The following is a 25,924-nucleotide window of genomic DNA, read 5'->3' on the forward strand; positions in this document are numbered from 1 at the left end:
TGCCAGGGGAGAAAGAACTGCGGTTTTGGAAATTCTGATCAGGCTGTTGAGGTCAGCTGTGGTCCCAATGACTGCAGAAGACCCTCTCGTTTTGTTCTGCCATTTCGGTAGGAAGTAGTAGGGAAGTCTTGTGGAAGCTATGGAGGTTCACCTCTGACATCTCCCTTTAAGGGGTAACCTGTCAGGGGAGGGCAGTTAGCTGTCAGCCTCCAGGTGCAGCGCCTTTGGAATGTTCAAACCGAGGCCTGTCTCCCCAGGTTACGCCCAGATGACTGCTCAACTCAGGGACCCTGGCACCATACCACTTCAGTCCAACACAAAACTCAATGGGCAATCTTCCTGGCCCTCAGGACTGCCCAGGACTTTCCCTAGAGCTACAGAATCATGGTTTTCTCTACCTAATCCTCCTTCCTCTCTCCTTTCACAGATGTCAGACCCACATTATGGTCTGAAGCCCATCCTTATTACTCCTGATTCTCTCCCCACAGGTACTACTTCCAATAAACCCCCGCACTTCTAATTCCATCTTGGTATCTCCTTCCTGAAGACCCAAAGTGACATAGCTGTCAGCCCATGAAGTGTGACCGGGCAAAGCTTAATGACTCATTCTTTCAAATTGTGAAGTTTTTTTTTTTCAATAAAATGTACCCATTGGAGGGCATGGAATATAAATGTTTCATTGAATTGCCCTCAAAGAATACAGACTCCTGCAAAGATGGGCTGACATCACCTTCCAGTTGATTTTACCATTTATATTTCTTCACAAGATGGTTGGAGAAGAATCTTCCTGGGAGCTGGTTACAAGGAAAGCTACTATTTATTTTAAAAATATTTATCATTTATTGAGTACTTATGTGACAGGAACCATGGTAAGAGCTTTCCATACATTGTTTCATTCAATACTTACACAATTCTAATAGGATCTCTGTTTTTCAGATAAGGAAATGGAGCTAATTAGATGTTGAGCTCAGACTGAATTGAAGACTGATGGCAAAGCTAAATACTCTTTAACCTTCAACACGCATACACACATGTGCACACACACACACACACGTGATGTACATTTAAATTTTTTGAGTTTCCGTGGAAGAAAAAGTAAATGAACTAGAAGAGAGAAAAATAAAGAAAAAATGCAGTAGAGGAAAGAAAGTGAAGCTACTGAATAGAACTGGCCTAAAGATCTATCAAGACAAAGAACAGAAAGGCAAGGAGACTTTACAGGACACATTTTAAGTATCTTGGTCTGTTACTAGCTATGTGCTCTTGGAGACATACAACACCTCTGGGCCTCAGTTTTTAGAAATCTATTAACGAGGAACTGACGAGACAGTCTGGAGATTTAATTTCAGCTCTGACATTCCATATTTTATTCTGAGATGGAGCTTTTTATATTATCAATTTGTATAAAGAGAAATCAGACTAAAATGTTTCTTTTCATTAACTCCCACAGGTGAAATAATCCATTGGGTCTACAATGTGAACAGCAGATTTTGTAATTCACCAAGAAAAGCAACTTGGCAGGATTCCAAGAGGGTGTGAGGATGACCCAGGTGTCTCACATATAGACCCTACAAATGTTTGTCCAAAAAAGTTTATCCATTGTTTCTTTTAGGCTCTTGCTTGGCATGAGGTCCTTGTGGATAATCATTATGCATATTTTTGGTGGGGGAGTGTTAGTGGGGGTTTATGTGGAAACTGGAATAAACACAGAGCTTCTAATCTGAAAACAGTAAAATACCATCCCCTAATACACAGGCTTTTTGTGAAGAAGAGGGCATAAAACATATGAAAGTGCTTCAAAGAATGTTAATTTGAAAAGCTTCATCTGCATCTTTTTCTATCTTCATTTTTGCTCTAAATCTGTCAATAAGTACATTTTAACCACTAATCACCATTTGGTCAGCCTTCAGGAAAAGGCTAAGTGGCCACTATAATCAGTAGAGAGGGTAAGAGGAGAAATATATAACCCAGAGAAGCTACAGACTTACATTATCAGCTTAGTTCTACAAGCCTGATTCTGTCTTGATGGGTTTTCCAGATAAGGTCACAGCCAATGCACAAAAGAAAAGCAGCGTGGTCCTTAAAAACTCTTGCCCCGCCCCCACACACAAGAACTACATTAAGGTAATGCGTATGCTAACTAAACTTAGCTGTGGTAACTGTTCTGCAATATATACATATACCAATCATGAAGTTGTACACCCTAAACATTCACAATTATCATATGTCAATTACATCTCAAGAAAGCTAGGAGAAAAGAAAAAAAAGCAGTATGGGCATTCCTGGGAACAATGAGATGGTGGGGGAAAAGAAAACCAACCAGAATGCATTACTGTTTGAGAGAGGAATGTAAAAAACTCACTAGTTTACTATGTTAAAAAAAAGATGGCACATTTATTGCTACATAAATGTTATATACATATTGTGTTTTCTGTTACAGTGACAGAAAAAATTTTGAACTTCTTGCTGCTGGTTGAAAAGGTTTATCAATAATACCTTGAATTTGACACAGGATACAAATCTGCAATAAACCAACAATGGAAACTGGAGAACAAGATGAGAAGCAATTCATCTCGAACAATTAGCTCTTACAATACTCCATAGGTACTACACGGTATGCTAGAATCCTACTATGGTCTTAAAATGCTATTGTAAATTTCTGATATTAATGAACAGGTTATGGTAAATAACCCTACATTTTTACTACCTAATATAATAAAATAAAGTAAGAAACTTTTTACTGAAAACTTTTCGATTTCAAAAATCTAGAAAGAGTAATATTTAGAATTCAAGAAATTTTCTTACAAGATTATTGTATAAAAGACTAGCTACAGTGAAAAATAAGCCAAATGTTTTTTTCTTTCTATTTTATGAAGGAAAGCTTCTGGGCATACTGCAGAGTCTAATATAGCGAAAAAGACAACAAGCTCCGAAGAAAAAGGCCAGGCAGTGGCATATGTTCACTCACACATCATAAGCAACAACTTCTGTTTAGCTGATTAACACTGAAATGAAGAACAAGGCCACAGATAAGAGTCTGATGTAATCGGAGAATACAGGCAAATTAAAGTAACCAAAATGTCCACTACGTTTGCAAAAGAGTGATTTGTTAGGAACCATCCTGATCGGAGGATCTGAAGTTCTGTCTTAATTGTTTTTGTTCTTCCAAATTAACAGAAATCTTTAAGTTACATAGTGATTTGGGTCCTTTCTTCTGTGTGCTGATTGCCACTGTTGATATTGGCTATGAGGAATTATTAAGCCAAGACAACCTTGTTCAGCATGTTTTTCTCTCCCAGGGTTGTTGTGGTGGAAGACAGGTTTCATGGAAGTTCAAAGTGATTATTATGTCTTAAAAAACAACTCTTAAGGATTAGAGACAGAGGGGTGCCTTAATGCACAGTATTAAGATGGACTGACTAGGACTGGTTTGATGCTAATCTGGCTCATCTTCTTGGGACGGGGCAGACGATTTGCAGTTGATTACATCACCCGTCCAATTCCTCCCCACTGACCAGCCATCCAAATGACAAGAGAAGTAAAGGTGAGAAGGAGGACACACGCGTGACCATTGCTCTTATATTCCATTAGGTAATTAGCCTCAGAGTGGTGTGTTCATTTATCACACTACCTGCCTTATTGACTACTGGGTTGTTATGTTCAACATAATCACAGCCTGAAAAATCTTCTTTGTATTTTAAATCCATTTTGTGCTTACTTACAGCTAACACTTTACAAGTACTATATGTAGTACTTACTGCTTGGAAAACAAAGCAATTTCTAAAAAGTAAATTCTTCACTTGTAATTTACACTTCTTGCTATTACAAGCTTTACTATGAAAACCTAGAAGCTTGAAAAGTCTTGGTTATTATTGGAAATAAAGCAAATATTTATTTTGGGGAAAATCTAGGGGACAAAATTTCCCCTTTTAAAATCTTAGCTAGGCTATGGTCACAGATGGTCTCTGCTTATCTTTGTAAGCTAAATATGCAAAGCACATAGAGCTACGTGGAGGACTCTGGACTGTGACCATAATCTATTCAGATTCAGAGACCAAATACAACAGCCACAACAAAAAAATAAAAACGAATGAAAAAATGAACACGAGAGAAATGCTATACCAAGTAATATTTTCCTATTTCATGGAAAACACTATTCATATGGCAAAAGGACAGGAGAGGGCAACAAAAGACTTTTCCCTTCCTTTTTAAGACACTAATAGGTATGCCGGGAATGCTAAGGGCCAATGGTTGTCACTGCTTTGTTCTCTGCACGTGAACAGCTTTAACTAATGCTGGCATCAGCTGAGTGGAGATCAGCTTTCCACATTAACTTTTTCCCTTTATATGTAGACCTTACAGTTCCATAACAATAAATAAAATTTGTAGTTACAATGCATTTGTCAATTCAGTTTAGGCACAAGGCAACTTCCACGGTGAGTGGAGAGATCGAGACAGTCTCTGATTGTGCAGAAGCGACACATGGCTTGCAACAAAATGATCTGTTGCAAACATCTCATGGGTTGACGTTCTATCTGATGAGCTTCCTATCTTCACTTCTGATGGAAGTGTTGACCAGTTGCTTTGATCGTAGGATTACATTTGCATTTCTTGCTTCAAGTGTTTTTTTTTTCTTCTCCCTCCTATCAGGTTTGTGTCTTCAGATAATCTGAGTTGTCCAAGTCCTTATGAGGAGAGGTCACCTTCTATCTAGCCTATTGATAACTCTGGAACTGTGGTAGGGAGAGCCAAGGGAGAGAAGAGAACCAATTAGGACATCACTGGTAAAAATAAACACCTTCCCAGAAACAAAACAACTTGGTATTCCTCATTTATGCCCAGGTTGACAAAAAATTCAGTTACATAACTTATAAATGTTCTTTCTTTAAAGGTATAACCAAAATGGTTTTTCTTGATGTATGTGGTAAGGTTTTTAAAGGAACTCATGTAAGTATAGAATCCCAAAATATGGGATTCTATAACAGCTGTGGTAATTATGCGAACCTTAGTTTTGGCAACATGCAGGTTGGCAATACCTGAGCTCAGAGGGTCTGCTCGTCCAGTTCTCAGTGGGGAGACACCGTTAAAACATATATTTATTGCTACATCTAGTTCACTGTAATGTGTTAATTGTTTACATATCTCTCTCTTAAACTGAAAGTTTCTGAGGGCGTGGACCTCAGAAAACAAAAGTTTTGAATAAAAAGACTTTCACTTTGAACTCATTTTCACATTGGTTTCAGTTCCTGGTCCATAGTAGGTCCTCAAATAAATGTTTGTTCAACAAATTTATTAAGAGAATTTTACTCTATTAGTACAATTTTATGTTTATATTCTTAATATAATATATATAGTAGTAGCTCTGAATTTTCCCATTTCACCCATTTTGGATGGAAACAGCTTTAGGAAGAATCATACCTTTCCCTTTTTTATTAAACAAGGACCACAGAATGGTTTTATAGTAGAGTGATGCTCTTAGGGATGGATAACTGCCACAGTCAAAGCTACTTCGCCTTATATTACGTGGTGGCAAACTCTTGCACTTTTTAGTCAGTCATTCTGCTGTCATCCATTTTTATCAATCATTTTGATTCTAGTAGTTGATTATCTCTTACTGGTTTTAATCTGCTATCCAGTTCTATAAAGAACTGAAGGTTATCAGGTGAAACCAGATAACTGACTTCATGAAATTAGCTAACTTTAAAACATATTTTAATTTCATCCACACTAGGCCTTTGAAATCTTATGGAACAAAGTGCATTTACTACATTTCTTATCACCTTGAACAACTCCCACCCTTCTCCCTCATACTTTTTAAAAAAGGATTCTTTTTGATAGGTGACAATGCTCAAGGCTTACTTTTAACCTAAAGTTGGGGAATTTCCTCATAAAAGAGATAAAAATAGAACTATGAAAGCGGTAGGAGATACAGAGGCAATGAAAGAACAGGAAGTAAACAGTAGGAGAGAAGAGAGATGTGAGGTAGGGAAAGCTGACTGAGAAAGAGCTAGAGAGAGACTGGGAAGAGAATAAGAGGAAATGTGTGCAACAAACAGAGAGACACAAGAAAAGAAGACAAAGCCTCTGAGGCAGGCGATGTGACACTGAATGTCAAGTGCTCTTCTCACAAGAAGCAGGTTACCTGGTACCAGGTTACCTAGTACCTGACCACAGGAAGGTACCTCTGCATAAGCTGCCAACTTACAAAGTCACTTCTGCACAGAAAAACACTGGCTTGTTTTTATTTTAAAGACCTTAAAACGTATTTTTGAATAAAAATATTTTTTCATGATATTCTATAGTCTCCACAGGACATGAAGCAATGGCTTGGGTTTTAGAGGATCTGTAATTCAACTAGCTCTTCTCTTTGACAAGCATAGTCTGTTATATTGCTGATTTTCTTTTTTGGTGGGAAAGGTGATTGAGAGCTTTTTCCAGTGTGCTAATGTTAGAATTATAGTTGACACCTAAATAATTACATCAAGACTTTCCTTTCTTTGTACCCAAATGAAATCATCCATTTCTGTCTAGTTTAATCCTAAGAAGGATATATGAAGAGGTGGTAGGAAATCAATTTCTTCAAGTAAAGTTGGTTTATTAACTAACATTTGTAGTTTACAATATATTCTATCAAATTTCAAATGAAATGAAATTCAAAATGAGATATCCACAAAGTTAACAAAATGAAATTGCACTGAATATATTTTTCCTGCTCCAAATCTCACATCCATTTACTTTTACTTACTGCTTTTACTCTGCGGATTAAACTAGGAAACTAACTATACACTGGTGAAGGCAGGTTATAAAAATGAAGTTCCCATCTCTATACCTATTCCATGCTGCAAGCTGTATTTTGTTACTGATCCAAATATTTAATTATGTTCTATATTAATTTCTGTCACAGCAAACATTAACCTTACAACTTACAGATAAAATGAATGTATATATTTTAAGAAAAAGACGGTTCACATTATCTAACTACTTGGACAACAACCTGCTACCACTGTTGTCACTTTGTTAAAAAAAAAAAATCACAAAGAAGCAAACTGTATTTAATTCATGAAGAGGAAGATAAAAAAAACAGTCTTTTAACAAGTAAATTCCCAAGAGAAGGATGCTCTGCTTCTGTTGTACACAACACCTTTACATTCCTGAATAGATTCCAGAAGGTGTAACTGATATTCTTACAGGAGAAGGAATGTGAGTATTACAGACTTGCATTAATGATTCAAGTGGAAGAAAGCACTGTTTTATGTATGAAGATCTCATGATAAAGAAGAGGCAGATGGCTAACAAAAAAACTGGTTGATGATGCCACCAAGTACTCCTGGGTAGGGGAATGAGGAGCACCAGTGGCAGCAAAAGTATTATTTGACAGATAAATCATAGTACTGTCTTTTTCTTGGATCAGAATAATATTCACGTGAGCGAGTATACATGATGATCTAGAATATAACAGTCCCAAATTCTTTATAAATCAAAGTATACTTCCCTGGTGGCTCAGATGGTAAGCAATCTGCCTGCAATGCAGGACCCCAGTTTTGATCCGTGGGTTGGGAAGATCCCCTGGAGAAGGGAATGGCAACCTACTCCAGTATTCTTGTCTGGAGAATTCCATGGACAGAGGAGCCTGGCAGGTCACAGCCCATGGGGTTGCAAAGAGTTAGACATGACTGAGCCACTAACACACACACACACAGTATCACATTTTGAAGAGAACAGTAATTTGGTACAAAATGGCACAGCAGAAAAATAAGCTGCTGGATTCCAAATTACATGTGACCTTTATCATGACCAGTGCCACCAGAGAATATACAGGTTAGAATTCAAAGGTTCTAACTCGACTTTGATATAAACTGGGGGACTTCCATGTACTTTTTCATACACATACTTACCTGGCTGCTGTTTACATATGACCCATAGGGTTGGTAGTTTCACTAAGCCCAGGATGAGTTCCTGGCAGTGTGGTTGGTGGCTCTGCCGATACGGCAGAAACTTTTTCTTCTTCCCTTCGCTTAAGGCAGGCTGCTTTGGGGTTAAGGTTCCTCTCTGAAATAAGGAAAAATAATTTTCTCATTAGAGTCACAAGTTATGAATCATGGACTCTTGGGTCTTAAACTGAACAAACTGCTGCTATTTTTTCTTTCTGTGGGGATTACCAATCTCTCTGTAATTTCATTCCCATGATGAATAACACCGCAGAGGCAACAATGATAAGCTTACAAAACACCTCAGCATTAAATGAGCCTTGAAACTTATACTTCTTACTGATCATATTGTGTATTCTTCTTATGACTCGGTTTTCCAGGATTTGACTTGATCTACATCAGTATCTAAAAGCTGTTCTTCTACTGTTTCATCCAAACACTGTAGCAAGTGCTGTTATTAGACTACTGAATCTCCTCAATGTCCTGCAAAGGTCTGATACTCTGAAGTGCTACAAATGCTGACACTCTCTATGTACTGGAGAGGGACATCTGTGCTTTATCCAGAATTCTGCCAGTTCAGAAAATGATAAACTAAGAGATACTTTCAGCCATTCCTCTATAGGAAAGTGTGCCAATTCCTCCAGGAAGAGAGGTAGCCTGAGTATATCTGTTTTTCTTCTTTGATTTATATGCAGGACGAGATGACTGAGATGTCCTTTCTACAGTTGGGGTTGTGACTGAGAAGGTTATAAAAACCTTTACCGCTTTGTATATAAATTAGATAGCAGAGAAGACCAAATGGACTTCTGATGTGGGCATTTTCAAAGGCGCTTAAAGTATGGGATATTACCATATAAAATAAAGGTAAAGAAAATCTACTGAACTAAAGACCCACTGGATGAAAACCTACTTAGGAACAACAGTTCCTCTGTAATTTCTTTAAATGAGTTTTAAGTACAAGATATCTAATTCATGATGCCTCCTGGTGTAGTTTTTTGTTTCAGTTTATAATATACAGTATAAAAGTTGCTACATTTATTCTTATAAACTGATTAAAATGTCTTAATGAATATAATATAAAAAGATCACTTAGTCTTTAATGAAAACAATACTTTGTATAATTTGTGATTTTTTTTTACATATTAGATTTTCTTAAAATGATGGCTCAGCTGAATGCAACATAGCAGAGTTTTTTTTTAAAGGCATCTCCTTTCAGGGAAAGTGAAAACATATTTGAATATGCATATATCAAGATACATTTATAGTTCACTTCTGAGTTTAAAAAAGTAGATAAAAGACTTTACTATATGGTAAACTTACTGACTCTATTGACTATTACTCATACATGATAACACTTCATCATCTAGGTCCCTGCATTTAGGAAAAGACACGAAGCCTATACAACTCTGGGGAGGCAATGAAAGAAGGAAGGTACTTAATTTATCAGGATAACTTAGAGTAGAAATTGGCATGTCCATCATTATGTAAAAATACTAGGAGCTGCTTTCTTAACAAGTGATTGTACAACTCTGACTAATGAGAAGCTTGTCTTTCATGAGGTGTCACATCCCCTTTATTGTGTAGGTAAGAGTCTCATACGATGACCAGAGAGACTGTAAAGAGGGCACAAATTAACATGTAAAATCCAAACAGGATTTGAACATTTCCTAATCGAAACATTCTCACATTTCTCTTACCATGGAACATTACTCTTAGCTAACTATGACTCTGTGTCATACTTGATCTAGGAGGTATGATTAAGATAGCTGGAAAGGAAAGGACATGAGCCCAAAAGTCAACTTAGCCAAGATATTGTAGACTCCTACAATGAGTCAGACAACACTTAGGACTGGAAGAACCAAGAGAATATGCTACAGTAAGCTCTACTAGTAGCTCAGACAGTAAAGCATCCACCTGCAATGCAGGAGACCTGGGTTTGATCCCTGGGTCAGGAAGATCCCCTAGAGAAGGAAATGGCAACCCACTCTAGTATCCTTGCCTAGAAAATTTCATGGACAGAGGAGAATGGTGGGCTATAGTCCATGGGGTCCCAAAGGGTCAGACATGACTGAGTGACTACACACACAAGCTCTACTAAATGTGAAGTAAAGTGAACTTTGATTCAAAAAAACAAAAGCTGGTGCTGTTGCTTCATACTTCCTGGTCTGTGTGAGCAGCCCATGGCAGACATGTTATGTAGTCAAGAAGGCATGATGTAAAGCTAAGAAGACTCTTTGTGACCCCATGGACTGTAGTCTGCCAGACTCCTCTGTCCATGGAATTTTCAGAAGAAGTCAGACATTCCCTGTGGGGCATGAGAAGTGATTGTCATTCCCACAGTTCTATCAGGTGTCTCTCTCTTACCCTCTGGTGGATGGCTGAGAATTTGCCTCTTTTATAATACCATCTTCTTTTTAACGTGTTTATTAGCACAGTTTTTGGCTAATTCAATAGTTACTTCTTATCATGGTTAGGTAAATATGTGTCATTGTATCTATGTGGACATACATATAAGTCAATAATTTTATATTTGTTTCCTTGTTCATATGACTGTTTTTCCTGTAGCTTATAATTGCTTTGCTTTTCATTTGTTAATAATGCTAATTTCCCCCCTTAAAATGATCTAATAGATCTAACAAATGCCTCTCAACATTTCTTCCTAAAATCTCAAACACATCATCATATTATTTATTAATTCTATCTTATTTCCAGGGAAACCTTTCTTCTAACAGTATTCTATTTTCACTATGGACTGGTTCTTTTCTAGGCCTAGCAGTTCTTGTTACAGGATTTTCTTCTGCTACTCCTATGTGCTAGATCCTTTCTTTCCCAAGTGCTATGCCCTTGGCTTTGCTGATTATGTCCTTACTTGGTTTAAGCCTATGTTCCAGATGCTCTCTCAGAAAGTGTTTAAAGGAGGCAAAATTTTAAAGCCTCTGTACATCTGAAATATATTTATCTTTACATTTTAATAAATGGTTTGGGTAGGTACAGAATACTAGGTTGAATATGATTTTTCCTCAGAATTTTAGAGGTAATGCTCCACTATCTCCTGGAATCCAGCACTACTTCAGAACTCTGATGACATTTTGACTCTTGTTCCTTTTTCTGTGAGCTATTTAAATGTTGTCTCTAAAAGCTTTAGGATATTCTGTTGTAACTCTGATGCTCTGAAATTTCATAATGATATACTTTAGCTTGAGGTAATTTTTAAAATCATTATTCTTAATAGAAGATTAGATTTTATGAATCTTGAGACATGTATTCTTCAGTACTTATAAATTTTCTATATTATTACCATGATAATCCCCTTCATTCCTTTCTGCTCTTATACTATAAATCCTATTGGTTAGATGCTAGACTTCTAGATTAATCCTCTCTAATTTTACTAGTTCTTCTCTTCTATTTTTCATCTCTTTCTAGGAGATTTTTTCAGCTTTATCAGCTAACTTCTCTACTATATTTTTTCTGCTATCATATTACCTGAATATTCCTTTTTCATGGTTTCTCTTTTATGCATACCTTTTCTCTTAGAAGATACTTAGTTTTCAAAAAAGTTTCCTAATGCGTTTTTGTTTTCTTCTGAGTTTCTCTTTGGTTTGGTTTGATCTCAATTTTTCTTTTTCATGTTGGTTTTTCTTAAATCTTTGGTTGTCCTTTAACATTAAAGTAAGACATTAACCAGTGTGGGCTTTACTCTACAGTAATCTAAAAATGAGTCATTATTACTCAGGAACTCCTAAACCTGGAAGTCTTTTCTCTAGAGTATTTTATTTTTTCTGGAAAAGAATTACCCCATTTCCTTGAGGACAGCATTAATATACTCTGCTGCCGGCATTAGGGAAGCAAGGCAGAATACAGGGCTAGAGGTCCCACTGTTCAGCCTCACGCTTCACCCATTCCCTGTTCTTCTTCATGTTCCAGATTTGCAGTCTTTTCAGATTTCACTTTTTACAGAAAATAATCCCCCTGACTTCTATGGTAGAAGGGAAGAGAGGGCAGAGGTAATATGTAGTACAGAGGAGACTTAGGGATCCAGCCTTACACAGCAAGCTCCAATGAATCTTTGTTTTGGGGTCTGATGCCTGACTTCTGCTTTTTCCCAATAATTAGTACCTCTAAAGTCCAGAGGCTTTCAGGGGATGGGCTATCTGCTTCTTGTTGGTATTCCTCTCTGTTCCACTTAATTTCTTCTAAGTCAGTCAGTTATCTACTCTATCTACTATCTTACACATATTTTTTACTCTCTCACCAGTTATTATCTCCCCTTTATCCTTGTGGGTTAATGCTATTTTTATTCATTTCAGTGGTGTATTATCAATGAATATTTTTGACCACTTATTACTATGTTTGACCATCTCACTGCAACTGAATTAAATCTACTGAGGGTAGGAAATTTGTCTGGGAAAAGGAAAAGCCTCGGGTGATTCTGAGACCAGTGAGATTTGAGAATCACTGTCCTAGTTTATTCATCTTCAGATTCGCTAAGAGACCGGGGAACTAAAATCCTAATAGTTTTATTGTCCCTAAATTATCACAAGAAGAGAAATGAGTTTATCAAGCTGACCTATGAAAGAGTTTGAGGAGGAAGTGTTTGACCACTAATTTAATCTTTAGTGAGGACAAACTTGAAGGTAGTATGTGAAATCTGCTGAGGAAAACAGTAATGATAAAATTATGGTCATGATGATGAAGAGGTTTAAACTGCCAATGACAGACCAGATGGGATTCTGATATATGGGGCACCAAGGCACAAAACGTGCTCTGGGAAAATCTGAGGCTTGGACGGGAAGCCACTTCCTGTTTTTAAGGATGCACTTAGACCCAGGTCTGGTTGCCCTCCTGGTATAACTGCTTGTCTAAGGATGACAGGATGTGCATAGATAGATGTAGTCTTGGAACACCACCCCATACCAAAGCAGGTATTCAGAGAGCCTAGAGGATGTCCAAAGTAGGTCATGTACATCTTTACAGAAATTGCTGGGTCGAGGGGCCACTGGGCAGGGCTCCTGCAGCGATGACGAGACTTTCAAAAGTGAACATGTTACCAAAAGAAGTCAAAACTGCTGCAGATAAAGTGCAGAGAAAGAAAGCAATTACACCAAACTCTAAAGTGCTTCTGTAGACAAGGAACGGGCATTATGGGCTACATGAAGGGTTCAAACTCTGTAAGATAGCCAGCAGTGTTTTCCAAGGAGTCTTACATGGATCTCATGGTTTTTACATAAACCTGTAAAATAAGCGCTCTGGGTTTTGAAGTCCACAGTTTAAGGGTAGGAGGAAGATAGGCTTTTATAAATATTAAAGGAGTCCCTAATGAAGTTACAGTTCAGTGTACTTAAGTTTTATTCATTCTAATCAGTCAATGGCTCCTTATATAGTTTTCCAGAATAGTGTGGAAAAAGTCAGTACCCATAACAATGACCAGGAAGTTAGCAGGCAGCTGGATAAGTCGAGATATTAGATACTCTTTCAGACTAAGGTTTTCTACTGTAGGGGCTTGCATGGAATTAAGACAAGGTCAGATCTTACAAATGATTGCATAAGATCAGGTTTCCCTAACATCCATACTCTACAGATAATTCAAAAGTCTTAAGACAAGAGCAAGCATCTGGTTTTAGCCGTAGGAGTGTTACTTATTGATCTTTCTTATTTATTAAAAACACTGGAGGAAAAAAATAGATGAATTAATTACTAGTGTATGTTTTTCTGAAAATGTGTTCAAATTCTCTAACTCTGGTTTCCTTAGAAAGAGTATTCCTTCTATGATCAGTGTTGAGAGTTCCTGTTGTAGTTATCAAGCATCTGTCCATTCCTACTCTTTTTTCTTTTCCAACTTTCTTTAAATAAAGAATCATATAAATAGCCAATAAATAAGGAAGAAAAGTTGCTCTCAAGGAGGGAGGTTAGTGATGGGGTCTGGAACCAAATGCCACAATCTATAAATTTTTTGCAAAGAAGCCTAGGATGAGGCATTTGTAGCTTCAAATAAGAAGATATATACGTATATGCAAAAAAGCAAGCTTGATGATAGAACTGCTCAAAGGCTGGAAGCCTGTACTAATTGATAACCCATGGTCTAGAACATAGCTGCCTGGGACAGAGGAGATGTGCAATAAACACTTTGTTAAAAAAAAAGTTTCAAAGCTTCTTTAAGAGTCCATTAAGGGAGTTCCCTGGTGGGTTAGCAGTTAGGGTTCTGGACTTTTCACTGTCATGGCCTGGGCTCAATTTCTGGTTAGGGAACTAAGAACTTACAAGGCATGCCGTGTGCCGCACCCCCCGCCCTCCCCCCAAAAAGATTCTATCAGAATAACAGTTGGGAGAGTTGTCTGAGTCAATCAGTTGGGAGAGTTGTCTGAGTCAACAGTGGGTAAGTCTGTGTAAAGCACACTTTTGTCCTTAGGGACATATAGGCATGCCAGTACACATTCATGCAAGAAGCTCATGGCATTCCTGATGAGGGATCAATGAAGCAACTCTTGACACCTTACTGACATGCATACAAAGGACATTCATAGGAAGCAAAGTGAAGAGAGGCCATGACCAAACATCCTATTAACCAGCAGGGCCTCACAGATGGCCTAGGGGAAAGCAGGCAAGAAACTGACTACAGAAAAGTAGGGATGCTTGGGGCTGGTGCACTGGGACGACCCAGAGGGATGGTATGGGGAGGGAGGAGGGAGGAGGGTTCGGGATGGGGAGGACGTGTATACCTGTGATGGATTCATTTTGATGTTTGGCAAAACTAATACAATTGTGTAAAGTTTAAAAATAAAATAAAATTAAAAATATATTAAAAAAAAAAAAAGAAAAGTAGGGAAGACAGGAAGCAGCAGGGAGAAGGACAAGTGTAGGCAGGTAAATTCAAGAGCATGGGATTCCAGAGTCAATAAGAACAAAGAGGCACAAGACACTAATGCTGAGCAGCAGGCTGGCTGTTCACTGCATTGTTTCATAGCTTTGCTCTCTACTGGTTTGTGGGAAGCACTGAACCTACAGATACTGACCAACATAGTGAGACATATAGGTGAGAGAACCAGGGAAAACCTGATCTAGATGATGCGGTGGCAGGAGTACTAGGAGAGCACATAAATAACTTGCCCAAGTGGAAGAGTGAACGGACACACAAATGTCTGCCCACCAGAAGCAGAACAGTTCATGTCTCTGCTGTACCTACTTACCTCTGACTTGCTGTTCTAGACTAAGGATGACTGCCACGGCCTGATGAAGAATAAGGAGTTTTGTTTGGGGTTTTTCACTCTTTAAATGAAGCTGACACATTCGACCAAGCTCCTTGAATGCCTCATTAATATCTCGTACACGCAAGCGTTCTCTGGCATTGTTGGCCATCCGCCTTTCTTTCTCCCTTTCTATCTTCTGTTCTGGGTTCAAATCCTCATCTTCATTAGTACTGCTGGAAATGAAAGTAACAACAATGTCCATTAGGTTCCCTATAAAGTAAGATATGCTAATTGCACAAAATTATGAAGTATAAAAATTAAAATGACCTATACATTTTATCAAACGGTAACAGCTACACTTAAATAATGTGTATTAATTTTCAATCTTTCCTTGATGTAAATATATAGCTATATAGTTGAAATTATACCACACATACATTTAAATGCATTTCCACTGTACATTACTGCATAAAGACTTCAAACTAGTGAAACACTTCATAAATATAATTTGAATGACCACATATTATAGCACCCTGCTTTTCCGAATATGATTAGCAGCATCAGCATTATTGTTTAAAAACTTTACTTTTTACTTCACTGTAAAAACAGTGTTGCATTACTGTTAAAAATATAACATCTCAGGTTCTACTGAAAACCTACTGAATCAGAAGCTTCCTTTTAACAAGATTCATATTACATTAATGTCACTTAGAAACACTGTCCTATTATAGTAATGTGTTATAGTTTATGTTCTTATGTTTATGTTCTTATGTTCTTCTCCCCAGTCCACTGAGGAGGAGGAAGAAAAGCTTAAGATACGGCATGAAAGAAGTATCTCAGAAAATTACTAATTTTGTTCCAGAAAAAAATATTACCATCAATGGTGATGATTTTAAAACATGGTTGAACTGGAACAACCATGGAAGGTTGTTTGCTTATTCCTTGAAAGGAAAGTTATGACCAACCTAGACAGCATATTAAAAAGCAGAGACATTACTTTGTCAACAAAGGTCTGTCTAGTCAAGGCTATGGTTTTTCCAGTAGTCATGTATGGATATGAGAGTTGGACTATAAAGAAAGCTGAGCGCCAAAGAATTGATGCTTTTGAACTGTGGTGTTGGAGAAGACTCTTGAGAGTCCGCTGGACTGCAAGGAGATTCAGCCAGTCCATCCTAAATGAGATCAGTCCTGGGTGTTCATTGGAAGGACTGATGTTGAAGCTGAAACTCCAGTATTTGGCCACCTGATGTGAAGAGCTGACTCATTTGAAAAGACCCTGATGCTGGGAAAGATTGAGGGCAGGAGGAGAAGGGGACGACAGAAGATGAGATGGTTGGATGGCATCACCGACTCAATGGACATGGGTCTGGGTAAACGCCAGGAGCTGGTGATGGACAGGGAGGCCTGGCGTGCAGGGTTCATGGGGTTGCAAAGAGTCAGACACGTCTGAGCGACTGAACTGAACTGAATTGATACAGCCTCTAAAAAGAAAGCTGAAGATTCTGCAGCAAAAGACTATATGCACTGTATGATTCCATTTATAGGAGCTTCTAGAAAACACAAAACTAACGTAAGGGAAAGCAGATCAATGTCTGCCAGAGGATGACAGAAGATGACTGATTATAAATGGGTATGAGTATGGGTATGAGGAAACTTTCTATGCTGGTAGAAATATTCTACATTATTAATATCTATGTATATCTATGTATATATTAATATCTATGATTTCTATGTATATCACCATATACATTTGCCAAAGGACAAAAATTGTGCACTTAAAATTGATATATTTTACTATATTTTGAATTAAACCTCAATAAAGCTGCCTAAAAGCAAAAAAAACAAAAGAAAAAAAGATGTTGCAGAAAATACTCATGGATAGATGAAAAGGTTAAAAATACATTATTAAATTTAAAAAGCTGAAATTATAAAACTTATATCCAGTTTATTTCCAATTTAAACTGTATTTATGGAAAAAAGATATTCCTTGAAAAGTAAACAACAGTTAATTCAAGTGTTTTTTTGTGTTTTCTTGGTGTGCTTTTCTATAATTTTCAAATTTCTGTAATGAAAATGGACTAATTGGAAAAATAGCGAGAAAAATGCTTTGGAATAACTTCTAGAAAATTCTATTTATATTCAACATTTCAGTAAATTACTGGGTAGAGTCTCTTAGAATCTGGAAAATCTGTGCACAAAGAATCGATGTTCTACCTCTTCTCTAATACCTTGAGTACTTTAATAAAGAACAAGTAGACAACAGATTTTTACTCCTAATTGTCAAGAAATACGTAAAAGTATTCTTTTGATAATAGAGAATCACTAGCTCGTTGACTTCAAAGGAACCTTTCCAGATTATCTAGCCCAGAGGTTTCCAAATGTGGCCACTCATCAGCATCTTTAGGAGTTCTTCTAGTCTTCAAAGGCCCCACTGCTGGGGATGCTTGGGCAGTGAGCTTGGGTGAGAAATGCACCTGCATTTCTAAAATGTTTTACAGGTCTGCGGTGCAGGGTTGAGAACCACTACAACATCAGTGACCTCCCTAGGGTTACACTGCTAATTGGTTGTAGAGTGGAGAAAAGAACCCAGGTAGTGCTTCGTGGAAGAAAACCAAGAACACGTATATAAAATTATCATCACCATAAATTATTGTAGTACCTTTACTGATATTTACAGCATGGGAGACAGTATGAAAAGAGCTTTATATGCATAATTTTCAGTTTATTCCCACAAGAATCCTAAATAGAAAATTTCCTTTAAGATGGAACCAAACCTCAGCAAATTTTACTAACCTGCCATGGTCATTTGACAAAATGTAGTGAAGCCATGATTCAAGTCCAGGTTAGCCTTATTTTGTCCAAAGCCATGTTTTAAATTTACTATTATTAACTATCAAGTATAGTTCTTGCTAACCCATTATACTGCATTCTCAGTTTCTGATGACCTATAACAGAGCTCAGCAAACTGGCCCGAGAGCCAGCTACCTGTTTTTGTAAATAAAATTTTATTGGAAGATCTGTTATGTATTTGGCTGCTTCCATGCAACAATGGCAATGTTCAATAGTTGCAACAGACCTGCATGACCCATAAAGACTAGAATATTTACTATCTGGCCCTTCACACAGGAAGTTTGCTGACCTGTATGATAAAAGGATGAATGATGAGGAGAGGTGTAAATTATTCTCCTAAAGTTCTGTTTGAATCATGAAGCTGAAAGAATTAAGATGCCTCAAAGGAGTGGCCTTGGGATTCCCTGAGCCAGTTTTGTCTTCTTCCTGCCCTTGCACAACTGAATACAATGCATATTAAAATGATAGAATTATTTTAAAAAATAGGTAGTATTAGGTTGTAAGATTTAATTTTCCCAAGAGAAATGTTAAAGTATTGAAAATAGTGAGACTATTAAATATAAAAAGACAACTTTTAAATATATGAATGACAGAAAGGACCATGCTGGTTTTTTGTTTTTATTTTTTAATTAATTAAAAAATTTTTTTTTGGCTGTGCTGGGTCTTTGTTGCTGAGCAGGCTTTTCTACAGCTGTGGGAAGCAAAGGCTACTCTAGTTGCAGTACACGGGCTTCTCATTGTAGTGGCTTTTCTTGGCACATGGGCTTAGTTGTTCCACAGCATGTGGGATCTTCCCAGATCAGGCATCGAACCCATGTTTCCGGCATTGACAGGTGGATTCTTTATGGCTAAGCCACTAGGGAAGCCCTACGCTGGTTCTTTTAGTTAACCTGGCATACTTATTGAAATTTCCTTTGTACCATACTTTCACACAAAGAACAATTAAAATTTTTTTTTATTTATTTGGCTGTGTTAGGCCTTAGTCGCACCATATGGGATCTTAGTTTCCCAACCAGAGATCAAACCCATATCCCCTGTACTGGAAGGCAGATTCTTAACCACTGAACCAAGAGGGAAGTCCCAAAGAACAATGTTTTAAATATAAATATATGTGATATATACTTACTACTGATAAATAAATATATATCAAGAAACAGAATGTACCACGTGCATGAGTGCTCAGCTGTGTCCGATTCTTTTGTGACCCCATAGACTGTAGCCTATTAGGTTCTTCTGTCCATGGGATTTCCCAGGCAAGAATACTGGAGTGGGTAGCCATTTCCTCCTGCAGGGAATAGTCTCCTGCATTGGCAGGTGGATTCTCTACCACTGAGCCACCAGCAGGAAAAAAAAAAAAGGCCTAGGAGGAGGATTTATCACAAATAAATTCTCTCTTTTCATGTAGAACTAAAAGAAAAATCTGATGGAAGAATTTAGAAATCATTTGAAACTAATCTCATTATGTGTTCAATATCCATATTTCAAAGTAGTCAAGTCCAGTTTCTAGAACTCCTTGCCTAACAACAGTGCATGTGGAGTACTTCCTTTTCCATACTCTTTTCAAATTTTTGTTTAAAACATGAATTTACAAATTTCTTTTATAAAGAGCCAGGCAGTAAATATTTTCAACTTTGTGGGCCATCTCTCAGATCTACTCAAATCTGCCACTGCACTATAAGAACAGCCACAGACAATATGTAAATGAATGGTGCATGGCGGTGTTCCAATAAAACTTTATTTATAAAAAAGGCAATAAACTAGATTTGGCCCCTGGACTATAGTTTGCCAGTCCCAGGTTTAAATCATAGAAGAGGTCCTAACTTAAAATAATATACTTAATAATATATAATTTATTACATATTAATATATAATAATATACTTAAAATAATATATTCAAATAATTATTGACAGATTGCATCTACCTATACTTGTACAATTTAACTTGCTTTAGCTATTTTGTTCTCTAGCTGTCGTACAGACTATAAGCACTGAGGGGAGAAAAGTAATTCTTTTTTATATGCAGACCCTAAAATATTGTTGGAAACATGGAAAACAAACTTAGAATCAGCCTCATATGTCTCCTGTTTAGGGATGCTGTGAGGATTAAATGAGATGACAGACATAAAAGTCCCAACACAGTATCTACAACACAGCTGACACTTTTCACCCATGGCAAGTGAGTGAAATGTGACCTGGATGGTAACAAATACCTTGTTCTGCCTCTAGATGAAACTTTGATATCTTTTTGGGAGGATTCATCATCTGATTTCATGTCATCTGATGAAGGAGGTTCATGAAGGTTTTCATCTTTCTCTTTATTTTCAGTCTTGATTTCTGTTGGAACAACAGTTCCAGACTGACTTTGCAAGCCACCTAACAAAGAGGCAAAGAACAAAATAAACGTCCAGACTCATTTGTGAATTAGAATTAAGACAGCAAAAAACTTTTGATGGCAAATATCCTTAGTTGTTTTAGAGCTATGATGGAAATCTGAAGATGTAAAAGGGTAAGCTATTCAGACTTGCACAGAGCGTGTCCACAAACTTTAGAAAAAAATGCTTTCTAAAGCATCTGTATTAAAAAAACAAACAAACAAACAAGGTTGACCCCGATGGTGAGTCCAATGTTCACTTTCAGGTACCATTTAAAAGTTAAACAAGGTATGAGAAACATGATGCATTTTAGAAACCAACTTTTAAGATGCTGCCAAGGTAAAGGAAATAAGCTTTAACATTTTCCTGGACAAACACAATAAAACAGGTATCATGGTTAAATATAATTGGGAAAACTTTACTTTGATGGTCTTTTATTACCTATATATTTGTACTTATTTATAAGGTCTACTATAACATTGGCCACAGTTTGCTTTTTACAAGAATTATCTGTCTCTCCAATTAAATTATAATCTTCTAAACAACAGCTATTATCATTCAGAACTCTAAATATAGCCAGAAATATCTTTCTCACTGCCTCTAGGGACCATGAAGACTCATCCATGAGGGGAAGTGATTTAAAAAGAGACAGGACAGGGTCCTTCCTGGCGATGCAGAGGTTAAGACTCCGTGCCTCCACTGCAGGGGGTGTGGGTTCAATCCCAGGTTAGGGAACTAAGATCCTGCATGCCTTGCTGTGCGGCCAAAAAAGGGGGGGGAAAAAAAGAACAGAAGCTAAAAAGATGACCAGTAAACACTGAACAACAGTTTGTACAGGGTTCCATCCATCAATAAACATCTATAATTGGATCAGCTAAACCGATCAAAGTACTGAACCCTAAATGTCTACCCTGGACATTAATGCAGTAGTAACATTGTTTGGAATTCTAAGGTGACTTTTGATGAACAGATGTCAATTTGACTGTGAAAAAGGTGACAGAGCTCCAAATGATACCTCTGTCTGCACTACTGCTGAAAACCAACAATACAGTTACCTCTATAATTCTCCTGTGTTTTATGGTTCAAGTCTGTGCTTGAAGCAGTGACCGTACTAGACAGGACTGAATGATTGCCATTGAGACTGACAGAGTCTTCTCGATGAGTTCCAACCTAAAGTAAACAAACAAACAAAAATGTTCATGGGGCAGTAACTGTTCAAATTCTTTCACTGAGTTTAATAGAGAAAACAGTATCACTTATCTAAATTAGCAACTGTTTTTGGATGTCACTTTTCTGGGTTTTGAACTGTAAAAGACTTGATAGTAGTAGTACTGTTTCTGAGCAAAAATATTTTTAAAAAATATTTAAAAAAATTTTAACTTTCAAAGTTTATATTCCACAGAGGGTTGCTGTGAGAAGCAAATGAGCTAACAGAGATAAAGCACTCTATATGCTATGTGCGGTGCTGTGCTTAGTCACTCAGTCATGCCCAACTCTTTGTGAGAGCACAGTATATTATAAGCTCTATTCTGTATCAGTCAATCTGAAAACCTATTCTACATACTACTGAAATATGTTCAAGTATCCATGAATTTGTATTTCTTCTTAAAAAAAAATTAAAAGAGCAGCAAAAGCAATACAAAATTAAAATAGCTTAGAAGTTCTACATTTCCAGGAACCAGAATTGCCATATATTTTTATTCTCAGTTTTAATCAGATTTAGACAAGTCGCAGTTAACTTAAACTGATAAGCTATGGCATGTAATTTTAGCTAATGCAATATTTTTAGAAAAACTGTTACAACTGAAGCTTTTTATTAGAACAATAGCAGACGAGTCAACTAGAAGATTAAGCTTTTGATTAAATAGATTTATTGCCTGGAGTTATACATGAGAACCACTGTTTTTCAACAAATCCTTCAATCCCAGTAAAACACCATGCTTTGAATCCCTCTTGAGTAATTAATATAGCTTTTCTCTTTCATGACTTTGTATGGATTTTACCCTAATATAAATACCCCTATGCAAGTTTATCCTTTGGTTTCCTGTGAGCCAAACAAAAGACACAAAAGTTTCAGGCAATGCAGGCTACTGGTACTGAATCTGATCAGAACAAACCAGGTCTTTCACCTTACTTTTGAAGAAATGTCTGTCCTCTGCCTTTATTCTTACCTTTAATGTGGTTAAACAACAAAACAACAACAAAAACCATTTAATGTATTCCACAGCTACTTTTAAAATTATTTGAAGATTAGGTGTGTCACTACTCCCCTGGATGATCAAGCATTGACTACATCCTTTTTCTAAACCACACAAATTCATCACTCATTAGAATCATAAAATCTTAAAGCTGGGAAGGGACCACAGAAATCAAAGTAGTCTTCTGCACCCTTACTGCTTAGGAAATCTTTCCTTATCCCTTAACCTTTACTTCTACACTGAACTTCAACACACCCCCAATAAAAACATCTTGAGAAAAACCTGAAGAACTAAACCTAATAACAAGTGAAGTAGACTGTGAAAATTACTTTCAAGAGAGGAAATCATTTTTAAAAGTTTATGATACCCTATCTCTAGGGAATCCTAGTCATGTTTATTCTTAACACATAGGTTGCTTTCAAGCTAGCTATAACTACTCATGATTTGAGGGGAAAGTTGGTTCAAAATTCCTTTTTATAAAAATAGACGATATAGATATAACACGTAGCTACAAATTCTTTGGGAACTTAGGAGCCTCAGCCTATTTTAAAGATAATGTATTTAAAGATAATGTAGAATAATGTATTCTAAAGATAGAATAATTTTTGACTGGCTGAGGAAGTCATTGCAGGATAAAGCAAAAGCTAAAAGATTCTATGTTTGTATTTACAATGTGAACTTAAAACTTCCTATGTTCTTTGGTAGTATGTGTTAATTTTGCTCTTCTATAGTATTTTGAGTTATCATACCAAGTATTTTTAAAAATAGGCTTTTAAAATTTAAACATAAGTATATTTACTATGTATTTTATCTGTGAAACCTATTTTAGAGCTTCAGAAGACAATACCATTGAACAAACTGAATTTCACTGAGTGGTAAGTGATGATATATCTGTGAAATTCTTATTTTTTTTTTACTTCATTAGTATAAATAATTCTTTGATTTTCTGAATCTCAACTAATAAAAATGTTCTATCACCTCCTTTCTGATGAAAGGATTGGCAGACAAAGGATCATTACCTAAACAATAAACCTTAGAGATTTTGCTTTTCCCTGAAGGAAAATCAGAAAGGTTACTCAATTTGTTTTGTGATATAAAATGCCGGTAAATATCTTTGTCTCTATGGAATACTACAAACTAAATATTCTCTCACACCAACCTTGAAAAAATTGAACCTTTAAAAAATGGTCTCAGACTAGCAAAAACTTTTAAGTCTGGAGTTTTTCATATTAATGAAGTTAGCAGGAACTTTTTGTTTGTAACTTGATTCTCCTTGCAAATGGGCCTCATATATTTTCTGGAGAATTTTACTTTCACAGTTCTTACAGTTTTCTTTAACCAATGCTCACCCTGGCTCCCATGTCCTCCCTTTAATCTGCAGCTACGCATTCAAATGGCTCTGTCCACACACGCAACAGGTGTATAAACAGTTCTTTGTCTGAGCTCAGAGTCTGTGGGGCCGGCCAGATAGGACCTTGTTTAATTGTTCATCTCGTTAGCATACAGCTGACAGGCTGCTTCTCTTGGGGGACTAGCAGGGGAAGGAAAACTTCTAGGCCTGCTATGCTCTAAATCTCGATTATTATGAAGAGCTCCACTTCAGAACAAAAGGCCCATTCCATTAAATGACGTCATCTTGCATTCTGAACCTTTACAATCTATGTATGGCCTTATTTTTGTGGGAGCATCCGACAAGGGACTTGTTTTCATTTAATTTGGCCAATGGCTTCAACACCCACAATGGAAAGATGTTAAATCTAATTAGTTGATGAATAAGAGGTCTTGTGAATTAAGGGACAGACTGAAAAATACTCAGCATGAACTCCTCTCTGATTCTGAATTCTATTCTAATAATTCGCTCACTTTGTACCATTCACTGAATACTAGTGATTTAACTATTTACTATTAATCTACAGACTGGTTAAAGGATCTTTATGTACTGTATGTATTTTGTTTTACCTGAAGAGGGTTTTATGCTAAAACTTGGAAGAATTCTATTTGTTATGGTTCCTTTTGAATAATATTTCCGTAAATACATAAGCTGTCTGATTTTCAAGCTTAAAAGTTGACATTTAAACAATTTTGAGTTTAAAAAAAATGGCATCAAAATGCTTTAAAAGCACTATAATGTGTTCTTAATGAAAATAAAAAAAATTAAGATGCCCATTTAGGAAAAAATTGGTTAGAAAAAGTAAAGTACAGTTAAAAACCAAACTGCTTTAGTTTAGCTGAAACCTACACACACAATTTCTACTGTATATAAATCTTTACTAATAAAATTAAATACTGTTCAAACATATGGCTAAAATGATTCCAAATTTACTCTGATATGTGACAAAAAGTGCTTAAAATCTTGAATAAAATATTACTCTATTTGTTAGTCTTTAATAACAATCTTAAATTTTTTAAAACTAGGAAAAATATAGTTTAATTGCTTTAGGATTTAGAAATCAGATATGATTTATATTTTAAAATCATTATGTAAGGTAGCTCTAAGTTCTACAACTGAACATTGTTTGCTTTCATACAAGACACACATTTCTAACTATAGCTTAAGCAACAAAAACTCAAGCAATACAAAAAAAAAGACATGCCAGAGTTAAATTTCCTTAGGACCTATAACAAAATCAAAAGATCTCATGGATGTAATTTCATCTGGTATCATAAATAAGGAACTTTTAAAGATTTGCATCAAGCTTCCATTAATATAAAGCTTTTAATCCAACTTAGTTTGAAGTTGAAATCATGGTCTGAACAATAACTGGGTACTTTGTGTTAAAGATAAAAGAGCTACAGAGCTATCTCATTGGGCCTTGGTATTTTAGATATTACAGCCCTAAACAGATGTGATGTACGATAACTTTATATTGCTGAAATCTCTTTGCAATGCCTAAATGAAATCAATGAGTCTCATTCCTTTTCAGTTTTCCACTTATTAACTTTTTTCCAGTCAGCAGTTTATTCCAAGAGCTCATTCTTAGACTAAGTAAATGAGAGCAAAACTATAGTCTGTACAGTGCTCACATTTCAGTAGTTCTAAAAATCCTGATTTTGTGTTTTAAATGATACATCACATGCTAATAACAGTGTCTGATAAAGCCTTAATTTTATATTTGGATTAAGAGGATATGGAGAATCTGTCAAAAATACTGAAAGGGAATAAGAAATTGAGTAAATGAAAACGTTAACCCTATTCAAAAGTAAGAGGAAATGTTGAAACTAGGGCAGACAGGCTACACTAATTATATGAGAAGAAGTAGGAATTATCCAATTACTAGCTTTTTTTTCTGATATAATAATCTTCAGGATATTTAATTATTGTGTATATTGATACCTAAAATATGTTATTTCTGTGGTTGGAATCTCTTTTAATCCTAACCTTTTGTGCTAGT

At 36.4% G+C, this 25,924-nt stretch overlaps 1 protein-coding gene across 12 annotated transcripts in view; it reads right to left on the bottom strand.

Annotated features, from left to right (window-relative positions):
• Window positions 1-2,365: 2,365 nt before the first annotated feature.
• Window positions 2,366-25,924, bottom strand: part of TCF12 (transcription factor 12) — a 393,332-nt gene continuing 369,773 nt past the window's right edge. For 8 of the 12 annotated variants that reach the window (XM_024997387.2, XM_024997388.2, XM_059890302.1 and 5 more), the window contains 5 exons: window positions 21,390-21,504; window positions 20,173-20,335; window positions 15,113-15,345; window positions 7,896-8,049; window positions 2,375-4,733 (listed from right to left, as the gene is read on the bottom strand). In XM_024997387.2, the coding sequence (XP_024853155.1) occupies window positions 7,907-8,049; window positions 15,113-15,345; window positions 20,173-20,335; window positions 21,390-21,504 (654 nt within the window). In that variant the 3' untranslated portion in view covers window positions 2,375-4,733; window positions 7,896-7,906. 12 annotated transcript variants of the gene reach the window in all.

This window comes from Bos taurus, chromosome 10 (genome assembly GCF_002263795.3).
Source record: "Bos taurus isolate L1 Dominette 01449 registration number 42190680 breed Hereford chromosome 10, ARS-UCD2.0, whole genome shotgun sequence".
Classification (NCBI taxonomy): Eukaryota; Metazoa; Chordata; class Mammalia; order Artiodactyla; family Bovidae; genus Bos; species Bos taurus.